This window comes from Colias philodice, chromosome 18 (assembly GCF_061535455.1).
Source record: "Colias philodice isolate Cphi_HAF_F1 chromosome 18, ilColPhil1 Martin Lab GWU primary, whole genome shotgun sequence".
NCBI lineage: Eukaryota > Metazoa > Arthropoda > Insecta > Lepidoptera > Pieridae > Colias > Colias philodice.
The window spans coordinates 5,663,641-5,680,735 of record NC_143103.1 but is presented as its reverse complement, the minus strand read 5'-3'; the positions used below and the strand labels follow the sequence as shown (position 1 = coordinate 5,680,735).

General features: G+C 33.8%; 2 protein-coding genes across 2 annotated transcripts in view; both read right to left on the bottom strand.

Annotated features, from left to right (window-relative positions):
* The window catches only part of LOC149480461 (uncharacterized), a 28,472-nt gene extending 17,561 nt beyond the window's left edge, over nucleotides 1-10,911 (bottom strand). The window contains exons 1-15 of the mRNA XM_089706359.1: nucleotides 10,152-10,911; nucleotides 9,913-10,068; nucleotides 9,076-9,281; nucleotides 7,935-8,548; nucleotides 7,639-7,846; nucleotides 6,855-7,441; nucleotides 6,524-6,750; nucleotides 5,408-5,918; nucleotides 4,929-5,026; nucleotides 4,246-4,442; nucleotides 3,534-3,649; nucleotides 3,193-3,314; nucleotides 2,468-2,665; nucleotides 1,937-2,119; nucleotides 870-935 (exon numbers count right to left, since the gene is read on the bottom strand). Coding sequence (XP_089562485.1) covers nucleotides 870-935; nucleotides 1,937-2,119; nucleotides 2,468-2,665; nucleotides 3,193-3,314; nucleotides 3,534-3,649; nucleotides 4,246-4,442; nucleotides 4,929-5,026; nucleotides 5,408-5,918; nucleotides 6,524-6,750; nucleotides 6,855-7,441; nucleotides 7,639-7,846; nucleotides 7,935-8,548; nucleotides 9,076-9,281; nucleotides 9,913-10,068; nucleotides 10,152-10,673 — 4,011 coding nt within the window. The 5' untranslated portion in view covers nucleotides 10,674-10,911. The remainder of the gene's footprint in view (nucleotides 1-869; nucleotides 936-1,936; nucleotides 2,120-2,467; nucleotides 2,666-3,192; nucleotides 3,315-3,533; nucleotides 3,650-4,245; nucleotides 4,443-4,928; nucleotides 5,027-5,407; nucleotides 5,919-6,523; nucleotides 6,751-6,854; nucleotides 7,442-7,638; nucleotides 7,847-7,934; nucleotides 8,549-9,075; nucleotides 9,282-9,912; nucleotides 10,069-10,151) is intronic.
* A 4,114-nt stretch (nucleotides 10,912-15,025) lies between these two features.
* Nucleotides 15,026-16,812, bottom strand: LOC149480460 (63 kDa chaperonin, mitochondrial-like). The gene has a single exon (XM_089706935.1). It carries the CDS (start codon nucleotides 16,810-16,812, stop codon nucleotides 15,112-15,114), a length of 1,701 nt encoding a protein of 566 aa, XP_089563061.1. The 3' UTR covers nucleotides 15,026-15,111.
* Nucleotides 16,813-17,095: the final 283 nt, after the last annotated feature.

Below are 17,095 nucleotides of genomic sequence, written 5' to 3'. Positions count from 1 at the left end.
GTCTTGAATCGATTTAGTAATCGATTACGATTCATTTATTTGACTACCTCTTAGACATAGATCTAGTTTGATCTGATTTCTTTCGATTTACTTCGATGGGATAGGACGATACTAGAATCGCCGCGCGAGTGGCGGCCTAATCGATTTAGCGTAAAATGAAATTACCATCACTAAAAAGCGCTCGTGACGTCATAACGCGTCAAGGTCAGTACAAAAAATATGACACGCTTGGTTTTCATACAGATCGCGGTACTTGCGTTGTCTACTTAAATATACATGTCTGTGGGTTAGGTCTACACCTTAGAGGTCTACACACAGTGTGTGGATGTAAGTCACAGATTGGTCTGTAAGATCAGTAGCGCGGAACGAGCCATGTTTTAAAAGTATCGCAAACAAAATGAGTATTTGGTATTAAATTATTCATATGGTTACCCATTATAACCCAATATTTAGATACCAATAATTTGGTATTTAGATAAAATAATGTCTATACTAAAAATATATTATCTGTCTCTAATACTGCATTAAAATATGTTAAGTTTTTTAAGCAATTGTAATTTATTAATTTTAACTTTCTTATTTCATGTTGTTTTCTATATATCTTGACTTTACTATTTTCATTTTTTTAAGGGTCCACATTTATTTATATTATTATTCATAGTAACATGCTTAGGAATTAGGGTTAGGGAAGAGTAAAAATAAAACACAAATTTACTTATACATATTATATTTATTATTCAAAAGTAAACTCTAAAATATGAAACTTTATATTTCTACATTTCCTTGTCAGAGTTAAAATTAAATTATATTTACAACAATGTTCTACATTAGTCTTTTAATCGATCAAATAAACTCGATTTTTTCGCGGCTTCAGTCTTCATTTTCTTTATTAATTTCGGTGTGTGGACAGGACCTTCAGCTTTTCGTTTTTGTGGCTGCAATAAATATAAAATAAGATTTTTTTTTATAAACTTTATATAAAAATTACTTAAAATTATATATTAATACACATAAGAAAAAATAACAAGTTGTAGTTGTAGTACTTTGATGATGTCTGCGTATTCTAAATAACATTGAAGATGTATTAAAAATGTTAACAAACACATTTAATTTTTGGGAGGTTTCGTTTCTGCCTATTTCTACTATATTTCTTGCTAATACCTCTCCATTAATACTCTAAAATATTATATTTTGCTTTACCATTAGAAGCATCTTAACCAAGTAAACATCCATACTAATATTATAAATGTGAAAGTAACTCTGTCTGTCTGTTACTCAATCATGCCTAAACTACTGAACCAATTTGCATGAAATTTGGTATGGAGATATTTTGATACCCGAGAAAGGACATAGGCTACTTTTTATTGCGAAATATGTACCACGGGCAATGCCGGGGTGGACCGCTTGTAGACTATATATTTTTAACCGGAACAACCAATAGTAGTTTTAACGTGACTTCGTAACAAGAATACCATGATACTAAGTATCAAATTACTAGTAGTAGTGATCAGTGACTATCTAAGTTCTATCTATCTAATATCTAGTTTGTAAGGATGTATGGATGTTTGTTACTCTTTCACGTAAAAACTACTGAACCGAATACAATGAAATTTAGCACACATATAGAGGGTAACTTGGATTAACACATAGGATAGTTTTTATCCCGGAAATCCCACGGGAACGGGAACTATGCGGGTTTTCCTTTGCAAACGCGGGCGAAGCCGCGGGCGGAAATCTAGTAATTTATATTCTATACTACGTAGTATGTGTATGTCAATAAATGATTTTTATTAAAGTGAAACTTTGATTACATCGTCTCAAACTTTTTGGTCTGTGTAGCGCATGTCGCGTGACGGTCGGCTGCCGAGTAGGTATAAAGCAGTGTTCGGAACCGTTCGAACAGTTTCACTTTTACCGTGGTTTCATAAAACCACACAACCTTTTTTTTATGTAGTGTTACCTTCTGCTCATCATCCCCAAGAGCTGCGAACACGAAGTTGCCCCTCGCGGATGCCAACACTTTCGGCTGATCGTCATCCCCCGCGAGTGGTGTTGCCAACGCAGCTAGACGAGCTAGCGCACCGCGGCCACGGGTTAATAGCGAGCCGTGGTAGTTTTGCTGGCAAATACATATTAAAATTAATGTTGATTTTAAATTAGAAATTAAAATACTTATGGGAAGCGGTATTTCATTTAGTAAATAGTGGTAGATAACAATGAACTTTCGTAGTTTTTATGTAAAGACATATTAATGATATTGATGTACAATTGTAGTAAATTAACCTCACTCAAAAATAGTACGAACCAAAACTGCATATGCGTGTATTAGGCAGTTTTCTATCAAGTCCTAGTATTTTCTAGGAAACTAATCATTTGTCGTATAAACACATGATATTTATAGAATTGTATAATATTTTTTAAATCTTTATATCATGTATGGAAATTTTTCAAAATACTTATTAATTACCTTAAAAATGGCAAATGGCTTTTTCGGACTAGGAATATCCTTTGTAGTTTTCTTTTCAGGCACAACAATATTTTCCTTTTCCGCTGGTTTCTGTTCAACCTCAGCAATGAGGTTAGACATCGTTCTTGATGTTAGATTGGCCTTTATGATTGTAGTTCTGTTTATACTGGTATTCAAATCTTCAGTACCACTCTCTTGCTGTAATGTAAAAATATCAAATGTTTATTTTATTTCATAATTTACATAACACCAGAACAAACATTAAAATAGCAACGCAAGTATCTACTGCGATTATATTCATGTTAAGTTAAAATCTACGTATATATATATATATAAAAGAAAGTCGTGTTAGTTACTCCACTTATAACTCAAGAACGGCTGAACCGATTTAGCTGAAAATTGGCAGGGAGGTAGTTTAGAGCCAGGAGAAGGACATAGGATACTAAATATGTACCACGGGCGAAGCCGGGGCGGACCACTAGTTAATCATAAATATAAAATAATTTGATCTGTCATTGGCCGACTGCAAATAAAATTATCATTATCGACACATTTGGTAGGTAACAAATTATTTTGTCTATTCAAACATCTTTGGTAACAAGTCTTTTTTATTAATTTTTGAGTGATTTTTAAAAAGTAAAGGTTAAGGTACCTAAATGAATAGTTATGATCATATCTCTGTATTACATATTTATAACGTTAAACAGGTACTTATAAACACTAACCATTTTCCTCAAAAACATTTCTCGTTCATGTCTCTGCTTTCGCCATTGCTCCTCAGATTCAAATTCGTCCTCTTGAGTTTCCCCAAATTCATCCACTATTGTCCCCGTTTCTTCCTCGCCATCTGTAATATGTATTTACAAGTATAATATAAATTATAAAGTACTTACTTAATTAGTAGTAAGTATAATATAAAGTACTTTATTAGATTATTATAGATATCTATAATAATCTAGGGATTTGTTATAATATTGAGTAAACACCTTTATGTAGTAATATTTAAAAAAAGGACACATAAATAAATACCTACAAAGTAAACATACTAGCAAAATTAATTCTATACCATTGTTTCTCCATCTAAATTTGCGTTGTCTATGTCCATCGCCCAGGTCGGCATCCTCAAACATCAACTCTTGAATTAATCGCACTTCACGTTTGTCTTGGTCTAATACTTCGCGCCTGGAAATATCAAAATGGTGTTTTTAGATATCTGTAATTAGTTGATAATAAAGTCGTAAAAAAAAATTATTGTGTGTGTGTGTGTGTGTGTGGACTGACTTTTTCTACTTCTTTCTTTAAGAAAATTTTATCAAATTGTTCTAAAAATTTTATTGATAATGTTACAAAGTCAAAACTTCATCACTAAGGTCGTTATTAATTGTATTACAATTTACTCATAATCTACACACATAGCATGTTCTTGTTTAATAAATCGCGTTTTTAAAACGTTAAAATGTCTTTAATTTCTAAACCATACACATTACACATACCATAAACCTATCATATAAAAAAAATATTATAATAATAAATAAATAAATAAATATTATAGGACATAATATAGTGGTCTATCAACGCACAGCCCAAACCACTGGACGTATCGGGCTGAAATTTGGCATGCAGGTAGATGTTAGGACGTAGGCATCCGCTAAGAAAGGATTTCCCGAAATTCTTGCGGGAACGGGGAAAAACGGGGATGCACGTACAAAGTCGTGGGCGGAAGCTAGTAAATAACACAAGCCACCTGAAACTTTTATCTATTCATTTAATACACATACATATGTATCTGTCCCAATTCCCTCTGCAGTTTCCCCTGGTGGAACACCTCATCGTCTCCCTCCTCCCGCTCCATTCTATCGAGACCGGCTTCATCCTCATCACCAGAACCAGCCCATTCGTCTTCCGACGTTAACTCCGCTTCATTCTCGAAGAACTCACCGACTCTTTTCTTTTTCTGTGGCTTGTGCACCTCAACCTTGAAATAGGAATTAATTCAATTTAGGAAAAGAGTTGATATTGGCAGGATTCAGGAAGGATGTAAAATGAATACTAGGACATTAATAACAAGATTGAAAATGTAAATAATACTACTGTATTAAAAAAAAGACGGGTTGCACTCCGGGAGTGCCGGCAGAAGTGAAAACTTGATTGTTTTCGGCAGAAGTGAACGTTGAGCATGTTTGATATCCGTCTTACACTTTTTCGATCAGGTCACGTGTCCTGACGCTAGTTTAAGATTTTATACCCATTACAGAAAAAGTGCTCAACGCCGCTAAAGAAGTTTTCACTTCAAAAATAGCTGAAAACCATTGTGGCTATATTTGCCCACATACAAATTTAGACATGAGCTAATTAAAAAAGGGAGATTTTTTTAATCATCACAATATACACACAGGTATAATACTAACATGAAAATAAAGACTTCATTTATAAATTAACTAAGCCATAACACAAGCCATACCTCATTTTCCTCTGAATCATATTCATAAACTTTTTCAACAGCATCATCTTCAATATCGGATTCATCATTTGAAGCTACTTCGTCTTCTTCTTCATCATCTATAAAAAAATACATATAATTATAATAATTTACTAGATAACGATAGGTTTACATCAACCATGTATAATACATAGTTGTAGCATGTAACTTCGGTAAGATTATTAACTTTTACGCAACTATTAACAAGATATTTATAAATATAATGATATTATGTATGTGTTAAATTGTTTTGCTTATCACTACATAGCATAAAACAAAGTCGCTTTCTCTGACCCTATGTATGCTTAAATCTTTAAAACTACACAACGGATTTACATGCGGTTTTTGTAAAAGATAGAGTTATTCAAGAGGAAGGTTTTAGTATATAATTTTTTAGGTTTTAGAGAAAGCGGGCGAAGCCGCGGGCGGAAAGCTAATAGTGTGTAATAAATATAAATTACCAGATATTTGCAAAGCCCGATCTTCTAATTTCCGTTTCTTAAGCTTTTTCTTTCTTTTAATATCTTCTGTAGGCGGCACTTCACTTGTTTCATCATCGGAATCTATTATAAATCTCTTTTTCACATTCTCTCTTTCAGGATCTTTACTAGGGAAGAATTTATTCTGCTTCGGTTTATCATATTCAGGATCATCTAATTCGTCAATAATCGATTTTAATATATTATCGTTATTTGTTTTATTTTCCTTTTCTATTGGTACTAAACTTGGTGTAAGAGGTGACACGTCTTTTTCATTTAAAGTTACTGTATCTTGTACATTTGTGAGCGTTGTTTGTGTTGGTCCATTAATTTGTGAGACAAAGGGGTTATCATAGAACTTTCCGGTACATAATGCAACTATGTCATCCCCAATTTCTGGTGATGGTGATAACTGGGACTTATCCAACTGGGTCGGTACTAAGTTTTGCGAGAAGCCTCCAGAACACATGCCCGCTATTTCATCAAAGTTTGCCTGGAAATTATGGATATACTATCAAAATTAAATTGTAAAATTCTAAGATAAACTCATAAAGATTCAAAGTGTAATTTAAGAAGACTGAGGCACATAATACATATTAGGGTGCACTCACACACATCAGTCACCGTCACGGCACGTCACCGGACAGGATTAAAAAAAATATGTATCAATAGTTCTAGTATGACTCTGTTCCCACACGACAGTCGCCGGCACGAAATCTATCAGTGACGTCCCCGGTCAGGCACGTCAAATAATCTTTCCATACATGTATCATACTTTTATCCCCACTCACCCGGTGCCGTCACGTCTCAGTTCAGTCAGCGTCGTGCTACCGTCAATTGCTACTGGTTCCCTAGCATGACACACGTCTAATCACTGACTAACCTGATGTATGTGTTCAATGATTCAGTCAAACCGGCGACGTGACTGACGGACAACATGACGGTGACTGGTGTTTGTGGATACGTACACAAACCGTCACCGATCAGTCATCGGTGACTTGACGGTGACTGATGTGTGTGAGTGCACCTTTATAGGCACATAATTATATACGAAATTTTAATAATATATTTTTTTTAATTTTTTAATAATTTTCTTACCTGGCTAGGTTGGGTCTCACAAATAATGCTCAATTTATCAGGAATATCTTCATTCATACTAATTTCTTGATTCTTAGACGTGCTGAGGATTGAAAACGTGCCCAATTCTCCGCTTGTCATTTCATCACTATTTTTATTTAAATTAACAACTGTATTGGATGATTCTTGACTAGGGAATAAGTCTTCAGATATAGATTTATTAGCTTGAGCAAGCTGTATTTCATCATCTGTGAACATAGAATCATAACAGTTTTAATCGAGTTTTAATGATGTTATGAAGATTAAAATTTGTTCATTGTTTTACTTTTGAAATGTAATAATTAATTAATACCTTGAGATTCCTTATGATCACTAAATAATTCTTCTACATTTTCTTTTACTTTATCTATATGCACTTCATTAACTTTCTCTACCCCACTATCTTCTTCATCAGAATCTTCAAATGCTTTAAGTATCCTTCCTTTTTTGGGTTTAAGCTCATCCATTTCATCTTCAGAACTTTCATCACTAGAATCTTCATTATCATCACCTTCAATAGCTTCACTTGGCTGTTCTATTTCATCATCTTCTTTATCATCTTGAGTTGTTTCATCATCACCATCTTCTGATTCTTCTGCTTCATCTTGAAGCATGGGATTGCGTTTTTGTGGTTTATCCGACATATCAACATCATCTTCTATTAAATCCTCATCATCTGTACCACTTTCCTCTTCACTCTTTTGTTCTTCTTCCGTTTCTTCTAACTTCTTTTCAATTTTCTCAATATCTTCTATTGACTCATCACCCAGTATAGCATTTAGTTCTGATTTTAATAGCCTCTCTTCTTCGAGCCGTTTTTCCCATTCTAGTGATCTTTGTTCAGCTATTTCTTCCTCTAACTGTTGCTTTAATTTTATATGTTGGGTACCTGGTTTGTATCTGTAATTCATCATTGAATTTTTTTTAATAAGGGTTTTCGTACACTTTTTTGGTTTTATATAATGTTCTGTTTACAATGTACTATATTTATTACTTCTTGTGCCACACAGTTTTAAAATTTGCACAAAACTAAATTAAAAAAGTATTGATTACATAATACATATAATATAATGTATTAGTTTAATTAAGTGACTTACTTCTTTTCTCTATCCTTTTCCATGTCTTCTTCTTTTTTAAGATTCACAAAGAATGAGAATCTTTCTTTCAGTAATTCTACCCCACTTGGTTTAGGCGTAGGATCATCTCCATCCAAACTTATAATCATTCCTGGAGCACCAGTCAACTTTGGTTTGGTATTTATTATATCTCTTGATTTTGAATTGCTTGTTTCTTTTTTATCATGATCTGAAATTTAATCAATATTATATTTATATATACTGACATTTAGACATAGTTCATATTAAACATTTTTTATTAAATGTTATATCCATACCTTTTAAAATTTCAGCACTTTCAATTAAAGCATCAATGTCATCATAATTAACTTCATCATCAGAAAATTCAGAATTTTCAGTACTTTTAGTAACGTTAACATCTGTATTTTTATTTATTTCAGTGGAATCTAATGTTTCATTTGGCTTTTCAGAGTCAAAATGCAAATGTATGATTTGACTTTCTTCAGTATTATTTTGATATGGATTTTCACTATTAGTATTATTTGGTTCTGATAACATTTCAATATCCTCTTTTGAATTATCATTATCAATTGTGTTAGTTGGTTCAGTTACAGTAGTTTCATCTTGGTTCATATCATTTATAGAACATTCTAGATTAATTTTATTAGCATCTGGAGTTTCTAAATTTTCATTAGCAATTTGGTCAAAACTAATATCATTTGCACTCGCTATATCCTCTAGGTCTTTTTGGTTATCCTGGTCAACAGGAACCATTTCGACATCCTCAGGTTTTGTGTTAATGGATTGATTTTCAGCATTTGATTCAATTTGTTCAACATTAGCCTCATTTTCCTCATTAGCTTCTTCTTCTTCTTCACTTTCACTTTTGCATAATTCCATCATTTCCTTTTGTCTTTCTTCCAATTGCATACTTGAAAATAATATAATACAATTTTATATATATTATTTTATAAAATTTATAAAATAATATATATAAAATATATATATATATATATATATATATATATATAATATATATATATATTATATATATATATATATATATATATATATAAAATATATATAATATATAAATATATATATAATATATATAAATATATTTTTTTATCATTTAATGATGTCAAATATAATACTTCAAATCTAAATGTTATCTATACTAATATTATAAAGAGGAAAGGTTTGTAATTATGTATGTATGTATGTATGTATGGTTTACACGCATAAACTATTGGACCGATTTCAAAAAATTTTTCTCCATTAGAAAGCTGCATCTTCACTGAGCAACATAGGCTATAAAACATGTAGGTACCACGGGCGAAGCCAGGGCGGACCGCTAGTTAATTATAAGTTCAATTTATAAGTTGAATATATGAAATTAAAGTAAGTTAATCATAAGAATGTTCACGAATTTGAATTGTAAGCATGTCTTCAACTTACGCATAATGCCTCAACTGTTCCTCATTCATTTTGATAGGTAATGATTTCCCGTCACTACTGACTGCTGGTCTCCTTCTACTCATTATATCTTTAAGTGATAATGCTTTTGGTCTATGATAAGGGAGAGACACCTCTTTTTCTCTCAGCATGCGATTAGATTCACTTTTGATTTTTTGCATATTTTCCATTGCTTCTTTTGCGGACATCTAATATGATTTTAAATGTGTTTATTAGTAGAATACAAATTCAAGTATTAATTTAATATTAAATAAATTCAAATGTTCAACACTAAGGAAGAAAACTAGTTCCTTAAAGGGTTGTTTGAAAGAAACTCCATCTGAATTGCAGCTATGTAGCTAAATCTATGAATTATTGTTTGTCACCAAAGAATGGTGGGATTATGCTATATATTATAAACATTACATAAAGCCATATATATTATATTAATCGGTATATATTACGTGACCAAGCCAACTAGACCCTTTTCAACTGTGACATCACCCGCCCATATCTCGGGTAGAGATAGCAAAAAAAAATATATTAATAATATCACTGTTCGCTCTCCGCTATGAATAGTCTTATTTTTCCCCAATTCGAGGGCTGTCTATGAATGAAAGGAAAGGGTAAAAACTTAAACAAATAACAACAAAAAACTTAACAGTCAACAACAAGATTTAACAATAAAAAGTACAGAAATAACTAGCGATGCGAAACATAGATGCGTCGATGCTGCGAACCGTACTAAGGCGAACGCGGTACCTGAGGCGGTAAGCGGGCGGGGAGGCCGCATTCCACCCGGGCGTCTAGTTGGCTTGGTCGAATAATATAAATACTTACTCTGATTTGTTTTGGTTGTTGAGATTTAGTTTTAGCTTTCGACTTCAACTTTATTTGACCTATATCTATTTCCACTTTATTTTCATTTTCTTCATCATCAGAATCATCAGGATCACAGACAGATAAACTAATGTGTGATGATTTTTCAATTACTTTCTAGAAAAAAATATTTTTAAATATAGTATAAACAGTTTATAAGACATACTTATACAGCTCAGTGCATCAATTCAGTAACATACCTGTTTAATATTAAGGCATGACATCTCATTGTCTGAATTCTCACTATCATTCTCAGATACATTTTCTTCAAGTTTACTGGAGCGTTTCTGTCTTGGTGACTTCATATTCTTGAACTTTTCACGTAATTTCTTTTTCCGATCGCGTTTAGGAAAATATTCTTTAGTCTGTACCTGTTCAGTAACATTGGAAGCTTCTTCAGTATCAGAAATATTGTCGTCGCTGTTTATACGGATCCTGGATTTTCTTTCACTATTTTTTTGGTCTGGCTCTTCACTATCAGAGCTACTTTTATTATTAACTTCAATGGAGATATTATAATTTTTAATATTAGTCTCTTCATCACTTGAACTATCTGAAAATCGTCGCGTAATACGTTTTTTTCGTCTAGAAGCCGGAGCCTCGTCGTCACTTGTAAACTCACTGTCTTTGTTAGAACTCATATTTTCTTCTTGATTTTCTGTCACATGCGATTGACGTGGGTCATTTATGCTTGCATTTATGAGTGTCGTGGTCGTGGCCATATCAACAACATTCACATAAAAATATTGTCCACTAAGCAAAACCAACCGTATTGAACCACATTTATATAATAATATATAACTTCACAATTATACTAATTTCTTCTGTTATGTCAAAACAACCTCAATATAGAATACCTCAGGTATTCAATTACAAACTCAGAAACTACGAAGAACGTGAAATCTCTATCACAGTATTTATTTGTCTTCGTACTCTTTACCTACTGCGACACTGCGTATAGTCATTACTCATTAGTCTCTTGACTCTTCTCATTTTCGCGCCGTTATTTCCTTCAATTAAGCCTCAAATTAAGCTGTCTACTGAGTAGGTACTAGGATGGTACTAGGTAGGTACTTGCATTGACAATTAATGTCAAGACGCGCTGTCAAATGGTGACTTTTAACCCTTATTCAAACGCGAGCCTGTGGAGGAGCTAACAAAAAAGTAAGATACGTTCCTGGGTAATTTTGGGTCGTAGATTTCAAAAATACACACAAAAAAGGGGTTAGTGGGGGGGAAGTACCCTTTTTTCGGTGGGAAGTATATATCCCGTCATCTGTTCTCTCTTGTAAAAAGTTTGGAAAGGTGGGAACTATAGCTCCCAGTGTCCACTCCAGACATCAATATTTTAAAACACTAGTTAGTTGCCCTGACTCCACTTGTGAATTTAATGTTATCGTAAAAAAATATAAAGATCAAGTTTTTTAATAAAGGAGGTGAAAGTACTCATCAATGCAAGTTTCTTTTACTGAGGGAAGAATTCGGGAATTGAAAAATGAATGATTTCAACATAAAAATGGCATTTTTCTAAAACAAAATAAAAACAATAGGTAAATACTAATGTATTGAGTTAAGATTTCTAATTATCTGATCAGGAAATAACGAATAACAATAAATAAGTCGCTTATACCAACTAAAAAAGATTTTTTAGACACACAGATTTTATATATAGAATTTCCGAATGTCGTGTGCAGTGACGAACACTGGGATGATATCTTCCCACTTAAAGACTTAATTTCAATCGACTCTACCAAGGTATAAACGAAAGATTCTGGGAATATTTTTACGTTTCACGCAACTGCAATATAGTCTAGTTTACATAGCTAGAACTCAAATCTACTTATCTAAATTTTTTTGAGCACTACACCAAAAACTAAAAAATAACGGTCGTTTTCGGCTGCAAAATCACGTCACCTGACTTTGACGTGTGTTTACCATGACATGTAATAATTCTCTGAAAAGTATTTCCATGAAAAAAAGTTCTCTAAAATGTTAAGATTGCGTAGATAAATATTACACTGCATTAGGTTTAAGCATATAAAAATAAAACACGATTTACTTCAATCTGAGACGTGGGAAGTATAGCTCCCAGCGTTTTAATAAGGGTTAACCGTAGACAGGGATTCTCTGGCTGTTTTCCAATTACAGAGCATAATGCGACTCAGTGCCGCACAATGCCGAATTATGCTGATGCTTATTGCATCTACAGACGCTCCGATTTGGTTGGTGCCAACCATCCGACCACGACCAAATCGGAAAGTGTAGAGAGCGGTCGGTCCGACATAATTATTGAGCCGGGTGAGCGCCCGTCCGATTAGGGCCCTTCTGGCCTCCTCCACTCAAGCGACAGCTCAAGCCGAGGTTCGTGGTCCCCGTCAAGGGGGGACGCCCTTGTGCATGTCGCTACCAGGGTGAACCTTCAGTTCACCCCCGCGTCCGCGTTAAAATGTAGAAGCCCTTCTGGCTAACATTGAGAGACACCACACAAAAAAAAAAGACATAATTATTATTAATATTGGTTTGACGTGGTCGGATGCGCCGGCGATACCGACCAAACCAACTTCCTATCCGATCCAACCAAATTGGAACGTCTGGAAGCTTTGTTCCGACCAAATCGGCTCATTCCATAGAGTAATATAGGTAATTGGCTTATTCACATTCGCAACGCCGCCGGTGTAGGACGTCAACATGAACGCCGAGGGAGTTACGGTCACCGAACGTGACATATTAATAAAATTGCTGGAACTATATAAAGACTTTCCCTGTTTGTGGGACTTAAGTAACAAAGATTACGCAAATAGAGATGCCAGAAATCAAGCGTATTTTATTATGTTAGAAGTATTAAAAAAAATTGACAGTGCGGCTACATTAAAAACCTTAAAAAATAAGTTGTAAGAGCCGCATATGACTGTAATTTTCTCTATTTCTATAGTAGAATTTAGCCCATTCTCTTCGTACTATGGTCAACTGACATATTACTCTATGGTCAACTGACAGCTGGAAGGCCAACCGTCGGACAATCTGTAGCAATGTTGGAATGGTTGCCTTGTCGGTTCCGATATGGTTGGCACCAACCAAATCGGAGCGTCTGTAGATGCTCTTAATTGGAACATGAAACGCACCAGAAGGTTGCGCTAAGTTCAGTGTTGAAAAAAAAATATTCATAGAGTTAGCAATAACCTCATTTTATGTGTAAATAAAGTGGTATACATAATTATTGGTTGAAAAATATTTACGGTTATTTTAAGTAATTTGGATTTTGATTATTTCATTAACATTTTTTTCAATGTTTGTACCTTCATCCATACTTATATTTATTTTTTTAACACAATTTGAATTAAATTTGATTATTTCGAAAAAACTACAATGAAACGAAAGCTTTAAAATTTTTTCCAACAATTAATAATTACTAACGATATATCGATTGCACGCATCAATTCACGCGCATTACTTTTTCTAGTGCTCGACTGCTCGATTGTGCGAAGCGTTGCTGTAGTTGGAACATTCAACATTAAGCATTATGCCGCATAATGCGCTCTAGTGCTGTAATTGGAAAACGGGGTCTGTCTACGCTTTGGTAAAAATGATATTTAAAATGAATTCTGAACGAATTTTTAAGCAGCGCGTCCACTGGATCAGAATTTGACTGAAATATAGTTATCTGTGATCAGAATCGTGGCATATGCAGCGGATGGGGTGCGTCCATTGCATTCGGATTCAGTATCGGCAATTTTGGTAGGTATTTTTAAAGCAACCGTCCTCGATAGGAAGCGAAAAATTTGGGTTCAGAATCTATACTCAAAAAGATTGATGTTCATACATTACATCCTGATTTATTAGAAGATGAAGGTGGAACTTCTAAACGTTTGGAAACCGACTAATGCGTTCACTGCGGATACCGTTATCGGCAAAAATTCCGGTCTCCGGCACAGTAATCACGCAGTAATGCCGATCCAGTGCACGCAATACCATAGAAAACAATAAATCCGCCCGTTCTGTGTTCCATACGCTCCGATTCCTAAAGTGGACGCGCAGCTTAAAAGTCACACGAATTATCCCTAGCACTAGCAAATTTAAATTTTTTGTAAGTTTGATTACCGGTCATTCCCGGTCGACGTAAGTGAATTTTCGAAACGTTCTGTGTTTCTGTGTATTTTTAAAATTAGCGTAATGTTTCCTTTCAGCAACACAAACAACTTTTTTAAAATATACATTCACATAAGTAATTAAAAATTGCAAATTAACAATAAAATGGCAATTAAATGTTCGAATAAACGATACTTGAAGTGTGTTAAAAAATAAAAAGTAAATGTTAAATTGATTCATACATCCCGAATGTTCCCTTTCAGCAAAATTTGCTATCTCCACTATTTCAAGTACTTTTCCTCGAAAATTTCCACATTGTTTACATATAAATGCTTGTATTATGCATAGATATATTGACCCTACATACAAGGTAATTTTAATTCTGTACTGAAAAGTAGGTTTTTAATAAATAAGCATTATCTTTATGATGTGCCTAATTGATGTGTGCGAGACATGCGCAGGTTTTAATTATTTTATAATTGAGAGAATATTATAAAATAAATAATTTAACAAATAAACTGATGAATCTATACTTAAGCAAAATAAAAAAATATATATTTATGAAATACTAGATTTCCGCCCGCGGCTTCGCCCGTGTTTTCAAAGGAAACCCTGCATAGTTCCCGTTCCCGTGGGATTTCCGGGATACAACCTATCCTATGTGTTAATCCAAGTTATCCTCTATATGTGTGCTAAAATTCATTGTAATCGGTTCAGTAGTTTTTACGTGAAAGAGTAACAAACATCCATACAAACTTTCGATATTAAGATTAAGATCTAAAGGGGACCTACCAAAAAATTTTGGGACTTTAAAAAGGGCCTAACGAAGACGTACATCGATGAAGGTCATTTTCGACACAAAATTTTTGGGGTGCTAAATTTGCACAGGTCGGGTATTATCTTAGTCGGGTATTATTACTTAATGATCTAAGGGTATTATAGAGAGTTGAAAACTCCAAAGCAAACAAAAAAAAAGATCATTACAAAATATAAATAAGACATAACTAACATTTATTAAGATAAAACACAATAATTTTGCCACAATGTATTCAATTTTTACCACAGTCAAATCAACTAATAAATAGTTACACCTGGTGTATCCGGTCCAAGTCTTTTTGGCATAATTTCTTTTGGTACAGGCAATTCGCAAATTACAGCCTCAGCCGTCGTCAATAAAGATGCGACTCCACTTGCATCAGATAATGCCCTTCTAACCACCTTAGTGGGATCAATTATACCCTCTTCTATCATATTTACGTATGTATTATTTAAAGCATCGTAACCATAATTTACATCGTCTATGCTTTCCAGTTTCGAGACAACTACTGAACCATCATATCCCGCATTACTTGCAATAGTAATACAAGGAGTTCGTAATGCTTTTTTTACAATCTCGACCCCTTTTTGTTGATCTAAATTGGCTGTTTTTAAATTTGATAGCATTGGGATACACCTCAAAAGTGCCGCACCACCTCCAGGAACAATCCCTTCAGAGACTGCTGCTCGCGTTGCATTAAGTGCATCGTTGACTCTTTCTTTTTTTTCATTTACTTCTACTTCACTACAACCGCCAATTTTAAGAACCGCTATACCTGACTTTAGTCGAGATAAACGTTTCTGTAGCTTGTCCTTTTCTTGGGCATTTTTGCATTCTTCATACTCTGCTTGTACCAGTTCAATTCTTTGTTTTATTTCAGCTTTATCTCCGTGACCTTTGAGTAATAAAGTAGTGTCTTTAGTTATAATTACTTCTTCGACTTTTCCAAGACTTTCTAATGTGCAGTCTTCGAGTCGAAGTAAATTTGCGTCATCTTCAAAAATTACACCACCCGTGGCAACAGCCATATCTATTAAAGCATTTTTTCGATATTCACCATATCCAGGGGCTTTCACAGCTGCAATTTGAAGTCCAATTTTCAGTTTATTCACTACTAGAACTGACAATGGCTCTCCGTCAAAATCCTCTGCTATAATAATAAGAGGCTTCTTCTGCGCATTAGCTATCTCAAGCGCCGGTACAAGTTGATTAGCACTAAATATTTTTTTCTCTGAATACAAAACCAAGGCATTATTATATTCAACTCTAGGGCCTTTGGTAGAATTAATAAAATAGGGCGATATATATCCCTTTTCAATTTGCATCCCTTCAATAATTTCTAATTCATCATACAATGTTTTGCCATCTTTTACAGTAATAACTCCATCTTTACCAACTTTGTTCATAGCTTCAGCGATTAATTTTCCAATTGATCTATCACCATTTGCAGAAATTGTTGCTACTTGTTCTATTTCATCGGTAGTATTAACCGGTTTCGATAAAGTTTTTAAATGATTGGTTACAGCTTCAACGGCAATAATAACGCCTTTTCGTATCTCTATAGGATTAGCACCTTTTGAAATACTTTCAAACCCCTCACGAGCAATAGCTCTTGCTAAAACAGTTGCTGTAGTTGTCCCATCCCCAGCTTCTTCGTTTGTTTTACTTGCCACATTTTGTACTAATTTGGCACCAATGTTTTGAAATTTATCTTTAAGTTCAATACCTTTAGCTACAGTGACACCATCTTTTGTGATTTTAGGAGGTCCAAAGGTCTGTTCCAATATAACATTTCGACCTTTAGGGCCCATCGTAATAGCCACAGCATCTGCAAGTATGTCAACTCCCTGCAACATTAATGATCTTACATCAGGACCGAATCGAACTTCTTTTGCATAAAATCTATGACTGATAAATGATCTTTTGAAATTGTAAAACGTTTTTAGAAAGCGGTACATAATTTAAATAGTTTAAATATAATACAAAATTATTAAAACGTTGATGTCAATAAAATTCTGCTCAAAAGTTCACTTAGATTTATATCAATCAGATTTTAATTTTAGAAGATTCACCAAAGAGTAAGTATAATTCTTGATGTGTTCTTGATTGATAAACTCTGTGGATAAACTTCAAGTGCAATACGAACGCGTTCCGAATATTTTTCTAGAAATTCATTTCTAATCCACTCGTATCCAGGCAACGTTAACTTTTCGTTTTGAATAAGCTTTTAGACAGTGCGCG

Coding starts and splice junctions, on each gene's coding strand:
- LOC149480460 (XM_089706935.1), bottom strand. CDS start 16,812: ATGTACCGCTTTCTAAAAACGTTTTACAATTTCAAAAGATCATTTATC.